Source organism: Antechinus flavipes, chromosome 1, assembly GCF_016432865.1.
Source record: "Antechinus flavipes isolate AdamAnt ecotype Samford, QLD, Australia chromosome 1, AdamAnt_v2, whole genome shotgun sequence".
NCBI lineage: Eukaryota > Metazoa > Chordata > Mammalia > Dasyuromorphia > Dasyuridae > Antechinus > Antechinus flavipes.
In genome coordinates this window covers 168,836,370-168,853,901 of record NC_067398.1, presented here as the reverse complement: position 1 = coordinate 168,853,901, position 17,532 = coordinate 168,836,370, and the positions used below count along the sequence as shown (strand labels likewise).

The 17,532-nt window shown below is 31.2% G+C and overlaps 1 protein-coding gene across 1 annotated transcript in view; it reads right to left on the bottom strand.

Annotated features, from left to right (window-relative positions):
- The window catches only part of XRCC4 (X-ray repair cross complementing 4), a 362,270-nt gene that overhangs the window by 89,699 nt on the left and 255,039 nt on the right, over positions 1-17,532 (bottom strand). The window contains exon 7 of the mRNA XM_051992989.1: positions 4,520-4,667. Coding sequence (XP_051848949.1) covers positions 4,520-4,667 — 148 coding nt within the window. The remainder of the gene's footprint in view (positions 1-4,519; positions 4,668-17,532) is intronic.

Here is a 17,532-nt window from a genome sequence, read left to right as displayed (position 1 = left end):
AGGAGCCTATGGTTAGCCTACTTTTTTAGAATAAATGTCAGTAAGTGATGTGTTGCACTTAGGGCTTTTGATGAATTTTTCCTTGACAAATCTTTATGCTTCACCTGGGTGACTCCTAACTAAAATTCTACCTTCTCCAACTCCTTTTAATTCTAGTGACTTCCTTGTCTTACTTTTTCTCTGTTGATCTTTTATATAGCTTGCTTGATACATAATTCTTTTCATGCTGTAACCCTAGTACTTAGCACAATTCTTGGCACATAGTAGGCATTTAAACAATGTTGCTTGATAGCTTTCTTCTGCTCTTTTTTGTTCCCTTTAGCTGGGGGTTTCCAATTATCAATCCCAATTGGATGAAAGATATAATTTATGTGCTTTTCTTTTTTTATTTATTTATCTTTAAGTATCCCTCTGAGATGGATAAAAAACCCATTCATTGCTCTGTGCATTTCTTTCCATTCCTATTATGTGTTCCCCTATAAGCAGCACCTTAAAATATTAATGTTACATGCAACATAATTTATCTGTAGATGTTTACTGTCATATAACCTCCTTTTAGTTACCATAACAAGAAACTCAGAAATGTATGCTGAAATAATTGTCATCTTAACGAAAGTTATGTAATTTAAGAGCTCAAAACTCTTTAGTGGGAGGGGAGCTGTTGTCTTTTCCTAATTATGCTCTTTAGGAAGAAATTTGGGGAAATATTCAAGATATTGAACCCATTTGCTAAATCAGATAAAGACTGACAATATCTCTGATGATTTAGTTTGCACTAAATAAAACAGACATATTGCTAACTTAAACAATATTCATTAGACAATATTGAAATTATTGGATCAATCTGACCTCAAAGTTGGCCAAATTATTTGTGTGATTAACCTGGTCCATATAAAAGGATATATTGTCTCTAACTCTTTTTTGGGAATAGTAAGATTATGGCAGAAAAATGAATCCACACATTTGTTCATTCATTTCAATCATTTGACCAATATTTACTAAGAATATAACACTATGTTACAGTGTATAGGTAATTCAAAATAGTCTCTGCCCTCAAGGAATTTATAATCTAAAAGAACAGTTTATTAGTCACAACCCAGGTTTTTTATTAAAATTAAATCCAATAAATTAGAATGTCATGGTAACATGATTTTTTAGGAGTTAGAACAATTAATGTATAATTGTAGAGTTAACTGTATTCATATTCTCTCATGAAATATTATATTCTTTTATTTAAACCCACTTTAATTTCTACCTTTATTGAATATTATTTTATGCATTAAATGATACTAATGACATTTAATCTTCTGAAAAATTCAAATTTCAAGAAATTTACTTTCTTCTTTTCCTTTTTATCATTCAAACATTAGCAGGCAAACAACATTTTAATAAACTTTTTGCTAGGATTTTAAAAGCATGAAACATAAAAGATATAATATCTAAGTTCGAAGAGTACTTACAGAAATATTGATTGTCCATAATTTTGGGATTATGTTTAATTAGGTGATGGTAATGAAAAACAAAATAGTGTTTAGAATCATATATATTGATTACAAGATTTTGTTGTCAATTCGTTACATTTTTTTTTTTTTTAAGGAACCTTTTATCACTTGGCTTCTGACCTACTACCAGGAAAACGTTGCTAAACAGATATTAGCTTCCAAAATTTGCTTTAAAAAAGATTTTTTTCCAAAATGAAATAGCTTAGTGACTTTCTTTTAACTTAATATTGAGAATTATGAAAAATAGATGCCAAAATAGATTCTGCATCTAGCATGCCATGGAAGGGAAGGAAAGGGAAGAGAAACAAGTCAGTTTCCAATCTCTGGATGCCAACTATCCCGCCTCCATTTTCTCCATGACCCTGATGGATTGTGGCTACAGAATGGTGACATTTAGAAATGGGGATCACTTGCTATCCTGCCCCTATCCTTATCTTAGTGTCAGAGAAGGAGACATATAGAATAAGTCTAAATCTCCTAGCTACCAGTCAAACACAGCCAATTTTTATTTATATTGCTGACCTCCCAATCAAGTTCTTAATATATACTTGTTGATTGACAAAGCACACTCTTCCTGCTTCCACACCCTTCCCTTACCAACTCCCTAGAACAATGTAATATTTTCAGAGTAGAAGAGAGAAAATAGGAGAGACCTAGATATATCTCAGAACATATATTATAGCTACCAAGTCACATAACAGACAATACCCAGTAGGACTAAGATCTCCTCCTCTGTTAACATTAGGTGATATGAGCAAAAGTCAAGTAATTTATTGTAAACAGCACATACAGGAAAATTTGTACCTTTGAATAATCACAATGTTTTAGATGATGCTAAGACATAAGATAGTACTAACCACAACAATGAAAAATAATTTTCTAGTGAGTGAGATACACAAAGGAGAAGCCAGTTCTAGCCTTTGGTTTACCCACTTAGCAGTCACTTCTGGAGTCAGAATCTGCATCTATAACATATCATAATAGGGTTGATAAATAATAATTTTGAGTCTTAAGAAAAGTTAAGAATATGACATAAAGTGTTTAAAGATTTCAATCAAAATATAGAAAACTGTAATATGAAATTTTAGAACCTGATGGATTAGCTCTCAGTTACCAGGTACAATTAATTATTCAGAAAAACTTGTTTCCCAATGGTTCATGAAAGCAAAGGGCTAGGGAGATATGTGAATGTTTAGATAAAAATATGCACTTCAGTTACTTGAAATGAGTTAAGCAAATAATGAAAAAATATTCCAAGTTCTGTCTCCTGAGAATGATATGAAAATAACCCAAAACATAACAAAGAAAAAGAACAATTTCATTCTTTTTGCTGCTTTATTTAGGCAACAAATATTGTTGGATTAGGCAACTAATGTAGCCTGAAGTAAAACACCATACAACTTTTTAATTGATAAATACTGAGGTCAATATTCTTGGATACTAAAAATTTGCTTTGACACCTTTTCATTTTTACTCAAAATCAGCTCTGGTGAACTGTTTCATATTAGATATGGGTATGCTGAATAAACATGTTTATAATCACTGAATGTGAAAACAAATACTGTATTTGCTTGAATAGAACAAAATATTCAATGTCTTCACTAAAATACAAAAGGAAAATATTTAGGCCATTGATTTAGAATCACATTTTTCTTGTTTTACATTGTATGTATCTGAAATTATGAATGTTTTTGGACAAGCCTTACTTCTAGAAATTACAAACAGACTCACTATGCTTTGGTACAGAAATAAAATCTAGCACATAGGACATCAATACAGTAGTAATATGAAATAAAAAAAATAAAGAGCTGGACTAGGAGTCAAGAAATCATGGGTCTAACTCCCTCCTTTGACATTTACTAACTGTGATCCTAAGCAAGGGACTTGGCTTCTATAAGCCTCAGTTTCTCCATAGGATAATAGCAGCTATCTTCAGAGAGAAGCTATGAAGATCAACTATGACTATGTAAACTTTGCAAACGTTAAAGTGCTATACAAATGTAAGATATTAATATTTTTATGGACTATTAAGAAATTTATAAATACTGTATTTCTAAATCCTGACAATTTATATTAGAAAAACTGCATAGAATCTGATATTCTAGTCTAGAATATTCAATTTCTTAAACTACTTCAGTAACATTGCTCTTGCCAGGGTTTGTTTATAGAAATAATTTGGCTGTTTTTTGTATTTTGAGACTGTTTCTTACTCACTATGCTATGTATGATTTAACCACTGATTTTCTGATTTATACTGAATGAGATTTCAACAATTAAAAAATAACAGACAGAATCCAAAATTCTGCAGAGAAATGTAAAATATGAATAAAAGTGGAAGAATGTTCCTTTTTGGGATCCAAAGAAGCCTACTCCAGAGATGATGTAAACCAACTTGGCCTTCTCTAAAACATCTAAAGATAGATGGGATCTGATTTAAATTTATTCTAGATTGCCATCTCATTAAAACTCAATTGGGATTCTCCTCTTTCCCAGGTTTATAGGTTAATAAGATAAAAAGGAAAAGAAGTGAGAAAAAAGTCTCAAAATACAACTCAAACAAACAAACAGATTAACAATGGAGATAATTACTTGAATTTAGTACCCTCAAGTCACAAATTTTGATTCATACATTAACTGGACTTTCTGAATTGTGCGATAAAGCTGAAATTTAAAGCTCAAGATGATTTCAAGATTATTAATATCCTACATGTTATTTCCAATTAACATGGAAATAACCAGAAAATTTTTTTAAATTTTAATTTCAGCATTTATGGTTAAGAGAATAAGAATTAAATAATTTACTAAAGTAACACTATTTATTCAAGCATTTTACATTTCCTTCAATTCAGTCCAACTTTGGCAGGGAGAAAGAGAAAGTTCTGATGTTTATATAAATAGAAAAACAGTTAAATTGAATTTTATCATGGTAAAATGTGAATCTTTCATAAAAACAAAATCTAGCTATGCTAACCCAAAGAATTTACTTTGCCATAAGAATTAAATAAAAAACGACTTACTTTTCCTTTTCTTGAAGAGTTGGTTTCTGAGGAACACATTGAGGTTCTGTATCAACTTTTTTCTGTAATCGCTGCCTCTTTTTTCTGCTTGGTGCAATATCTGTGACATCTGGACTTGAAATAATGGAATCGTTTTGGCTAAAATTGGCTAGAATGAAATAAAATGAAATGAAACAAGAAAGTGACCTAATAAGGCAAGGAAATTTTAAAATAATTAAAGCAAAAATGTTCTTTTTAATCTATAAAAAACATTTGTAAGTAAAGTTAGACATTGGCACTTATTTTTTACCTTTTGTATTGACATTTAATTTAAAAAATCCTTCTTTATATTTCTCTTGCAATTGAGGAAAATACAATTAATTAAAATATGAAGATTAATACTTTAGTTCTTAGTTTTAGTACCAGCATTTTTTTCTCCTTAGGTCTAGTTGAAGTTTCACTGTGGACTCAAAAAAATTAAGTTAAATATGAAGTTAAAATCCTTAGGTCTAGTTGAAATTTCACTGTGGACTCAAAAAAATTAAGTTAAATATGAAGTTAAAAAATATAAATAAGTGAGCTAATATCATTAAATGTCACTAAAGTGGCTCTATCCATAGGACCATATACATGACACTGCCTAAAACTGTTTAATAGACATGAAGTTAACCTAAAGGGTAAAATAAAAGTATGTGAATTGTGTTATATATCATTTTGACAAATAATTCTACCATAAGGGTAGTATGCAATCTGCTGGATGGCTGACTTCTTGCTGAGGTTAAATATTGTACAGGGCACCGTAAGGAATTCAAAAACAATTACAAGTCAGTATCTATTCCTGAAATACTCACAATACAATGAGAAAGATCTACTACAATCCAATAAAAATTTACTGATTACTGTGTGCAAGCACTGTGCAAGGCTAGAATATAAAGATAAAAGGAAAAACAGTTTGGGGGACTTTATGTAAAAAAAAAAAAAAAGAGTAGTTTAGGCTCTATACTCAATTAATACATCATACTTTGCTTATTTTCTGGATGAAAGTAGACTTTATAAAAGGATATATAGTGGGGCCAATTCTCTCACCCTTATTATTATATATTTATAGAATATAGAATATATATTTATAGAATTTATAGAAATATAGAATATTATATAGACTTTATAGAATATATATATAGACTATATAATTACACATTTATAGAATAAATATAAAATTTATAGAATAGAATATATAGAGAGGTATTTAAGATATCTAGAAGTTACATATAGTATTTTCTGACCTCAGGAGCTTACAATCAAGTTGAGAAGACTGTAGAATTGAAAAGACAAACAGTAGTTTATCTCAAATAAGTGGTACAAATATTATGAATTACCAAAATACAACTTTCCAAACTATGTAAGGAAAATTCCTTTGAACTCTCTAATAATAGGTTACTATTATTTATTTTCTAAAAAATAAACAAATTAAGTCTTTCTTTGTCAACAAAATGTTGTTAGAAGGTATTTGGTTTTTTTAAAATGTAGATTCATAAAATGTTAGACTTGGAAATAGCCTATATTTATCTGAAAGATCAATCAATTTTTACAGCCACCCTATACCTTTTTCAACTTTTTTAAGCCAGGAAGACAAGGTTCACTATTTTAATCATTCACAGAAATTAATGGGGGAGAAGGGAAGAGAAGAGGACAAAGAATAAGTGGTAAAAGAAAGTCAAATGACATGTACATTATCACGAATACAGTAAATCAGAGAAGAGAAAGCCTTTTTTTCTTGATGTCTAATCCAATAAAATCTCATCTAATGTAAATCCTTTCATATAATGAACAAAGGATGGACTTTTTTATGAAGAAAAGGTTAGCAAAAAGGTCAGGGTCAGAGGGCATTTTAATAATAGATGGGATACAGATCAATTTGCAAATCAGAAAGGGGATAGCATTACTGACAAATCTGATGACTTAGAAAAGCTGAGAAAAAAAAACAAAAGTAACAGTTTTTGTTTTCTTGATGTTTTTATAATAAATGTCAACAACATAGAGGATCTTGCAAATAGAGAAAAATATGTTCTAACCTAGCAAATCACATGCTAATACTTTACTGGCTAGTCTCTTCAAAATACTTTATTGGCATTACATAAACATAATATTTAAACTGTAAAAAAGAATATACCATTTTTATATGTCTTTTCCCCAAATACACTGGAACCTCTTTAAAATTTTGCCATTTGGTTACTATATTAATAGTCATATAAAATATGTGATAAATCTTTCTTATAGCATTTTCTTCCTATTTCTAGTTACATTTCAATGACACAATTTAACTCTCAATATATTAAATCCTTTAAATAATAAAGCATATCATTAACAATTCTTTATGTACTTTATATCTTTCTTTAAAATGAAGTTTTCATATGTTACCATGATGCAAAGCTATTTATAACTTCATTTTTATTATAAATTTAAGGCCAAATAAAACGAACATTTCCATATACACAGAACAGAAAAAAGAATGTGCGAGTTTGTATTTTTTAGCAACATTAAGTGAATGCATTATTTCTTGAACTCCATATCTTCCTTTTGAAGATTGGCTTTTGCCAATTATGATAGGACTTGCTATATATAAATTCTTCTACAGCTCTTTAAGATTTATGAAATACCTTATATATGTACAAAAAATCTTTATAATGTCCTTATAAAACAGTTATTACCTATGAATACATGTATATATGTATGTGTATACAATCCTATATGTAATGAAAATGAATATTAGACAGGTTGTAACTTCCCTATGTTTACACAGCTATTAAGGGGAGAGGGAAAAGTCTATTATTTTCTACTAAAGCAGCTATCTCCCACAGTTACATACTAATCTTCTTAGCTAATACACATGCACACAAAATATTTAAATGTACAAATTCAATCATGTGATTACAAAATTAAACAGAAAGAACAAGTATTTTTAGGAAATCAGGGAAAGAATTTGTGATTTCATCCCCATGAGAAATTCCAAATATGGTTAACTTCCTTTATTATCACAAATACCAATTATATGAAATAACAGATCAAGTCCTAGACAACTACCTGAGGCAAAAGAAAAGAAAAAAAAAGTTAAGTGACTAGCCCAGGAAGACTTTGAACTGAAGTTCAAAGTTCAAAGGATAATTAATTTCCTAATCCCCATCCTTTTAACCATAGTATCTAATTATCTTTCCTTCTCAAGCAGATTATAATATCCTAATTTAAAGATATTATATTAAGGCTGTACTAATTATCATTGATATAGCACAGTGATGTCTTCAAAAGAAAAGAACTTTGATATCTTTAATGCCAGAGTAAAATGGAAATGTTAGATATAGAATTATTTATTTCATATATCCTGATAGAACTCTGGGGATAAAGAGGAGGCAGGCAGAGAAGCAGGGAAACAGTTTTCAAATAGGGAAAATGCCTTTCCTTAAAAGAAAAAAAAATTGAATCAGAACTAGGATATGAGTGGCAAGAGTAATGATCTATGACCTCAAGGACTTATTCCTTACTGAATGAAGGACAATATTACAAGAATTTGAGGCGTAAGTCTCTACTTTATAAAGTTCTTCTGCTTGTTTAGTGGAGAACCAAGTGCATTGTAGATTCAGAAAACAGAAATAAAGAACGTAGGAGAGTAGGGAGGATGGAATTGTTTTAGGAGGGGAGGAGGAGAAAAATAGGTTGAATTGGTTGGGCAGTGTCAAATTATATAAATCAGGAGGAAAAATTTGGTCTATTCTCAATCCCACCCTTCATGCCCTCCTCATATAAAACTTCCTTCCTTTCCTCTTCTTTTTAAAGAAAAAGAAACAATTTTATTGATTTCCTCTAATTTTACATTGCCTAAATTTCCTCCATTTTTCCTTTCCCTTCCCCCTACTTTCTAAGAGATATCCCGTAAAACAAATAATTTTTTAAAATAAAATTCTCTTAGATCTTTAGTCAGTTTATTTGACTTCACATTCTTGTTTTCTTGTCCTTGTACCTTCAGCTCCATCCTTACCTGTCCTCAGTAAATCATATGATTACTCATATAATCAGGTGACTAAAGGTAGGATAGCATGTGCAGCCAAGATCATTTGAAGGAGTCATAGTTGAAACTGTATCTCTTTTCTTACTAAACAACAACCAAGAGTTAATTCCTTAACTCTTGGAAAAGGGGAAAGGGGGGAGCGCTTGCCAATCCTTGCATTTGAATCTTATTGCACACTTTTCAAAATGTTTATTGAGAAAGCTGCAGGACAAATTACATATTTAGTTCATGTATCAAGTTCACTACAACTAGAAAATGTGGTCTCTTCCTATAAACCTTGGAATGGGGAAAGGAAAGCTTTGACAAAGAGGCTTTCCTTACCACTTGACAAGAACTCCACAGGGGTCTGGGGGGGATATGTTCCAACAGGAGAGAAAGGCACAGTATGAAATTCCTTGAGCTCTTTCAATGTCAAGATAAAATGACATTTTATCAAATGTTCTGAAGGCTTTCTTAACCTTCCAGCAATGTGGATTTACCCCCGGAATTAACATATTTTGTAAATTTAAGTCTACAACTATCAAGCCCTCAAACCTCACAATATTTTCAAGTTCTTAGCTTATTTGGTCTTGTCACTTGTTATCAGGAAACTTGTTTTTAATCCTAAACTTTAAATATTTATTTTTATGATACATTGCTTTAACACATTAGAAAGTCTAACAAAGTCCCCAAGGAAGGTATTAAGAAAATCAATATACCAAAGGATAAGGGATTAAAGTTAGCAATCATTTAGCTTTAGAATCAGTATCTCAAAGAACCAAATGAAGAAGACTCAGGGGTTCCAATTCTTTGGCAGGTCTCTCCTATATTTCAAAATCTTCAATGACTTTAGAATTCCTAAAGATACAATAAACTCCATAACCTAACATATATGGACCCCCATAAGTGAACTGCCTTTCTAGTATTTTTTCTCATTACTAAGCTTCAGGAACCTATCATTTATTTATTTGTTTTTGTGTTTCTGGTTAATTTTTTCCCTTTAAAACCTACAAGTTACTCAAAAGGATAATATGTGCAGATAATTATTGAGATTTGATTAGTCATACACATGATTTGGACAGATTTTGGCTGATCACTCAAAAAATTTGACTAAAATATGATTCATGACCCTCACCATCTCTCCCATATTTCTAAAAAGCAGGAAAGTGACATGTTAGGAAAAAATAGTAATTTTCCATTTTTCTAACCCAACCCAATTGCAGAACCACAACAGAGAATTTCTTGTTTCCTAAACTAATATAACCATGTCTCACACCAAAACAAGCATCAAACCTAGATAAAAATCCTTGAAATACAGCATTAAAAACTCTATTTAAAGGCTTAGCTTCAAAAATTGCATTCCTTTCTTTTCCTCAAGGCAAAATAAACAAACGAAACCACTTTTTCTATATCTTCAATCTTGGTAATACATTTTATTGGTAGGAATAGTCTTTGAAAGAAAGAAACTGAGATAAGGCTAATTACTCTCTGAAGAAATTTCCCAGTATCTTAAGAATAGCCATCTATTTTTAAAGTGGCATGTTCTAATCTAATCACAATCAACATTATGTTTTTCTTTGCCATTAGTGGAATAGGGCATTTAAAAAATTTAAAATAAATTACTATATAGTTTTACTACTATAATCTACATAAAAGCACTGATAACCATCTTATATAGGTCAATGGCCTAATCTATTAGTTTGCAATCAGTAAATAATAGATAATTAATTACCTGTGCTCTAGACCTTTAGAAGTGATTCCCCTCTTACTCCCATTCTTTGCCCTAGAAGTCACATTTCTCATTTAGTCAACACAGCTGGAATATGAGGATAAATAACATTTTACAGAAGAGTAACTAAAGAGATATTTGGAAGTTTAATACTCACAATGTCATTTGCAAAGATCAGGAGGATTGAGCTACACAAGATAAATATCAGTGAGATTCATGGTTAGAAAAATGATACATTGTCCAGGTTAAATTTATTTATAAACTACATAAAAGCCATATTTCAAAATTTTAATTATATTTTCATGCATGTTTATTTTTAAGAGCTACCTAATATTTATAACAGCAATGTTATAAACAATGTTACAATTTCCATGTTTTATTATTCAATAAATGTTTATTTCACCATGGTGCTGAGTAGAATTATGGGGAAATAAAGTGATGATAATTATTTCTGCATACAATATGTCATCTCTTCATAAGATTATAAACTCCCTGAGGACAAGAAGATTAGTTGTTGGGAACATGAGGTAAACACAAATAACTATAAATTAAAATGAGATGTGCCATAAAAATGATAAAAATTAAATATCCTGAAAAGTGATTTAAAAAAAAAAAACTGTTTGAATACTTTTAATTGAACTGAGGTATTTTTCCAAACTTTTATAATTGTTCAAAATGTCACTTGAGATCTTCATTTGGTCACTCAACAAAACCTATTCTAATTTTTTCCTCTAATACTTTTTATCTGAGACAAAACAAACAAATAAACAACAACAACAAAAACCCAAGAGCTAAAGAAAACAGACTTCAGAGATTAATTGTTATATGAAGTTTCTATATTTGAGTTTCTTCTTTAGTATTGGTAACAAGCACCATCCTAGAAAAGTAATCAAGTCCCGTTCTGGGCAACTCTGCTTAGGAAAAAAAAAATGCTTATTTCAAACTTAAATGTCACATCATTTGTATCCACTGGTCATAACTTAACAATTGAGAACCACTGCATGGAAACTATTAAAATATTTGAAGACAATGTATCTTCTCCAAATAGCTCCAATTTCTTCATGAGATTCTCTCATTTCATGTCCTCTTACCATCTAAGTCTTACTTTTTGTTGAATGACTTCCAATCATCAAAATTATTCCCAAAATATGACACTCAGACCTGAAAGCAATATAATCCCTGGAAGCTATTATTCTTTCTCTCCTCTAATAGCCAAACTCCTAAGAAGAGATGTTATCACCTTTTAGTTTAAGCTTCCTCATCTTTTGTTAATGTCTCAATCCCTAGAAATCTGGCTCCTCACCATATCTATCGAATGAACCTGCTCTTTTAGAACTTTTCCCCAGACCTTCTGGATTTTTCTGAAGCTCTTTGACTACTTTCTTTTAGTTTTCATCTATCCATATCTGTCCACCAATCAATTAATTAATAAGCAAAATTAAGCACTTACAGAGCTTGCATTGTGCTAAACACAAGGATTTAAAAAAAAAAGGAAACAAAATAGTCCTTGTCTTTAGGAAGCTTATAAATATCTTGAAGAATTTTTCCAACTGCTATATTAAAATTTAGAATTTCCCCAAGTAAATTAGTTTTTTTAAATAGATAATTATATTTTTAAAGATATAGGATTAATCTTAATATTATTTATTTCTAATGAATCCATGCTGGCTTACAGGGACCATTGCTTCTCTTTCTAGGTACTCACAAGCCATCTCTTTGATAAGCAATTAAGTAAAATAGATAAGATAATCAAGACAGAAGTTACAAAACAAGCAAACAAACTAGCAGTCAAGTATTTAAATAGACTCAAGAATGCAAACTGCTTGAGGAAAAGACTGCTCAATAAAAATTTTGTGAAAAGTAGGGAACAGTTTAGTAGAAATTTAGTTTGAAAAAGCACTAAACCCCATATAATACAATACTTGAATATATTTTAAAAGTACTTTTCTCAAATGTTGGATGTTGGAGGAAAGTAGAAAAACTGGGGCACTAATACATTTTGGATGGAGTTGTGAATTGATTCAGCCATTTTGGCGGGCAATTTGGAACTATGCCCAAAGTGCTATAAAACTGTACATATTCTTTGACCAAGAAACACTCCTGCTTGGGGCAGCTAAATGGCACAGTGGATAGAATACCAGCCCTGGAGTCAGAAGGACCTGAATTCAAATCTGGTCTCAGATATCTAATACTTACCAGCTGTGTAAGACCCTGGAAAAATCACTTAACCCCAACTGTCTCTCAAAAAAACACTCCCCAATATCTATCCAAAAAAGGGTCTATTTGCAAATACATACATATATATAATATATATACATATATATGTATATATGAAAATCCCAAAAAAACTAAACTTTGGGAGCATATTATGGACCTCCAGAGAAAGAATAGATATTGTTTGAATACATGTTGAAATATGCTATTTTTCACTTTCTTTCTTTTCCTTTTATTCATGTCCAATTGCACAAATAAAAACTATATTTGATTGCTTACTTTTTCAAGGAAGGGTGAGAGAGGGATAGAATTTGGAACACAAAACTTAAAAAAATTGTTTAAAATTGTTTTAGCATGTAATGGGGGAATAAAAATATATTTTAAAAAATAAAGCACTTGCATCATAATAACTCTACAAAGTAGGTGATACAAACATAATTAGTCCTATTTTAAGAGGAGGAAATTGAATTCCAAGTATGTTAAATGATTGGTCACATAACTATCTGAGACAGCATTTGAAAAAGGCCAACTTAGTGAAAAGACCAATGCTCTCTTTCTACAATCTAACTCTTCTTTAACCCTCTGAAAAGATCATAAGATCATAGATATGGAATCAGAAGGGACCTTAGAGGTCATCTAGTCAAAGTCTCAATTTTTACATAAGAGAAAACTATGGCTTAGAGAGGTTGTGACTTGCCTTAGGTGACACAAAAAGTAAATAGCAAAAGCAGCAAACGCTGCTAACTAAACTAAATTTCTTGACTTCTTTCTGGCTATGCTCTTTCTATCCTCCCAAAAGCAGGCCCTTTCTGCTATGCTTCTTCTATTTTCTTCCTCCTTATAAGCAAGTAAAATCAAGAACTCAGCAAGAAGCAGTTAACCTCAAAGCCAGACGACTTAGGTTCAAGGCCTACCTCTAATATATAATGGCTATGAACCTGGATAAGTCACTTAATTTTTAAGAATTTTAGGAAATAAAACTATAAGTTGCAGAGTTGCTTGCTGTCTTGGAGAAGGAAATAAGAGAAGAGGAAGAAAAAATTAGAATACAAGATTTTGCAAAGCTGAATGTTGAAAATTTTATTTGCATATATTTGGAAAAGTAAATGCCATTTTAAAAACACAATTGCATTAATAGCATTGAGCTAAAAAAATACCAAATAGTCTCCTGAGGGAAACCCATAGCAAATCTATAGAAATTGGTCAAACCATCCACATCAAATTAAAATAAAGTGGATCAAAATATACCTTTACCAGGAGCCCAGGAGATTTATCCAATTCTAGGTATACGGGCAGTAAGTAGGACCCAGTCTGAATTAGTAGTGCAAATTTTCTCATTTAGGAGCTCTTAAAAAAATCATAGGTAAAGTTCCACCATCTGTTTGTATGTCTTTCTCCATTTCTCTATTTCTATCTCTTTATTTCTATCACACAACTGGAGACAACTTTGTCTACAGATAGACACAATTCCAGCAGTTCTCTTTGGTTTACTGTTGACATTTTAAAATATTATTACTTTCAGTTTGGCATGGCTTGAAAATTAGTAAGTGAGGAGTCTGTCTGATTTTTTTATTCAATCAGTTTTCTACAATTTACAGTGATCATCCTTGGATATCTCAGATGGGGTCTTACAGCAAACTCTCACAGCTCTCTGGGCTGAAATTCTTAATCATTACTAAAGTTCTTTATACATCCGAGATACTAAGGGACTTCTGAGATGTCTGAATTTTCAAAAATACAGCACAGGAATAGCATTTCATAGTGCAGCCAAAGAATTTACTTGTTAATTGTTAAGGCAAGAAACATATATCTCCTTGAAATATAAGAACAAAACAAGATAAAACAAAACAATCAGACTATGAAAAAGAAATCTTGAGCCTCCAATATTACTATTTATTCTAGTGAGCAGTTATAAATAATAACCCATAGAAAGCTGTTTTAATGGCTAATAGGTTTCAGATAACAAAACTACAATTTCTCAACTTTCACCATTTTCATAAAGGGGCTCCTGAGTGTATATGACCCACATCATGAAATGTTTGGGGTACAATATAAAGCTTTCATTGTTGCTCTACAAGGCAAAGATTAACTTCTGGAAACTTCAAGACCTTTTAACTGTTTCCATCATAGCAGCTGGGCAAGCCCTTGTGAGATATTTATGTTGGCTTTTCGGGGGGGAGGGGGACTAGAATAAGAATATATGAATTGATACACACATCTTAGAGATTATTTTATTATAGACGCTTGGAGAAATATTTTGGCTGTTTATGAATAACTAAAATAAAACATTTCTTTGGAACAAAATATATTTGTATATTATTTTCCCTTTCTTCTAGAGAGAATCTTTCCTTATTATGAAGTTTTTCAACAGACACTAAGATCTCAATTTCCTTTCTTCAAAAACCATTAAAAAAGTTAGGCCAACAATTTATAAGAAAGTTTTTGTCTAAAAGATAAGACTTATAGTTGTTGTTATTTGTTGTTATTGGAACATTTTTTGTTATTGGAACATTTTTAGAATTAGATTCTAGACATTGCCATTGGATAAAACTGTCACTACCAATGACTTAAAATAGACCAGTAATTTCTGTTTTAGCTAAAATTCATTTTATTTTCTTTTATTTTACTTTAAAAGCCCCTTTCTCCTTTATATTATGGACTTTTCAACCTCCTTCCATCCCAGACTAAATTTTCCTTTGTGACTGAGAAAAACAGTTAAACCATGTAATACAAGGAATGCATCCTGAAATGTACAAATTATTTTGACATGGTAGTCATCCAACTGTGGACAAGAAGACATATTTCCATTATTTGTTCTCTAAGACCTTCAATTTTTTTTTCATGATTCAGAGTTCAACTCTATTTTAATGATCTTTTAATTTACATTATTATTAATATTATATATAGTAAATTCTCAAATCTCTGCAAATACTGAATTAAGGAATAATGAACCATTGCTCCTTGGGGAAATATAGATATAGATTTCTGCAAGGCTCTGGTCACGTTTGTTAGCACTTTCTGCTGTGCCTTCATGTATATATTAGTGAATTCCCTCTTCTTTTTTTCTAAATGTAACCTTTTGTTGATTAACATTGAAATCACAGCCAATAACACTATAAGTCATACTTGATTGAAGCTTATTTAATATATGCATTTTCTCCATTGAAAGAAACAAAAGGTACAGACTTCTTGTACTTAAGAACACTAGATCTTCTACAAATATTTTTTTCATGTTTTCTTCCCCATTAGAATGTAAACTTCTGGTGGGCAAAGACTAATTTTATTTCCTTCTTAAGAGTCTCAAGAATTTAGCACACAGTAGCTACTTTAACAAATACATGTTGACTTAATCTGACCTGAAATTCCTCCCAATTTTAAATCTTATAATATTAAGATCTACTAATACAGTGGTGTCAACAAAAAAGGAAGACCAAAAAGTATGATTTGATGATGGCAGAGCAGTCAAATAAATAGCACTTATTAGGCATCTACTGTGTGGATAAAGCATTGGTCCTGAAAGACCTGAGTTCAAATGTGACCTCAGATACTCACTAGCTCAGTGACTCTAGGCAAGTCACAACTTCTGTTTGCCTTACCCCACTGGAAAAAGAAATAGCACTCTAGTGTCTTTGCCAAGAAAACTCTATATGGGGTCACAAAGGATTGAATATGATTGAACAACTAAAAAAATTATATGTTGAATATTTTAAAGTACTGGAAATACACAGAATCTGCTCTCAAGGAATTCATGATGAAATGGGGGATACAACATGTAAATAACTATGTAAAAATAAGATTTAATCAGGATAATTTGAGAGAAGGAATTAAAATTTAAAACAACTAGGAAAGGCTCTTTGCAGAATGTGGAATTTTAGCTGAGACCTGAAGGAAACCGGAGAAGTTAGGAGAGATAGTGGTGGACAATCAGTGAAAATACTTGAGGTCAGAAGATAAAGTAGCCCATTTGAGGAACAGCAAGGACTGGACTACGAAATAAAAAGTAACCAGGTTACCAGATCACAAAATATACGGGAAAGGGATCTAAAGGAGTAAAGGATTTGAAAGCAAAACAGAAGATTTTACATATGATCCTGAAGATGCTAGGGAACTACTGTTATTTAATGAATGATATGATCGGACCTGAATTTTAGGAAGATCAATTCAGCAACAGATTGAGATGTGAAGAAACTAAAGATAGGGAGACCAACCAAGAGATAGTTTAGACTTGAAGTGATGAAGGTCTAAAGCAAGGCGGCTGGACTATCAGAGAAAAGGATAGGAAAGCACAAGCTGAACCATGCATCAACCAGAGCAGGAAACAAGACTGGAAATTCTGCTGATGCCTTCAAATTGGTCAGTAACAAACAGAGCTAGTTAGGTATGTGAGGAGAGGGTGAAGAGAAGGGGCTGAAGAAGCTCATGAGCACAACACCCTAGCACAAATGAAATAGTCAAGGGCTCCAGTACCTATTTTTCTTTTTTCCTTTTGAGATTATTAAGCCAAAGAGCATTCATATCCCTTCCTCCTTTCACTTTAGATAATTTAATATAGCTGGAACAAAATGGAGGGAGGAACAAATAAAATATACTCATAGGAACACAAGCTGGGAGAAAGTTTAGAATCAGCTAGTCCAAAACCCACATCTTACAGATAGGAAAGAACAATAGATAAATTGCTATCTACAATCTCCTTCTATTCCTATGATAGGCAGCCATTTCTAAGTATCATCCTACTGTGAAGATGATATTTAAAATGTCATGATGTACTTGGAAAAATATGCTGAAGCCATTAAGGTTTTCATAATGGATTCAAGAATGGTGTGCATAATAAGCTATATGTGACCTGAAAAAATACATGTGACATTATAATAATGTTCTTGAGGGAAATAATCTGGCGTAGTTTCTGTCAATGTTGTAATGGAATTATACTTCAAGAAAAAAAGAAATCAAACAACTTCATTCACTTTGTGGTACTTTTTTTTTTTTTAACCTCCTAAACGATTTAGAGATGAAGCAGACATAAAAATTTACTACTCTAGGAAGAAGTGATGC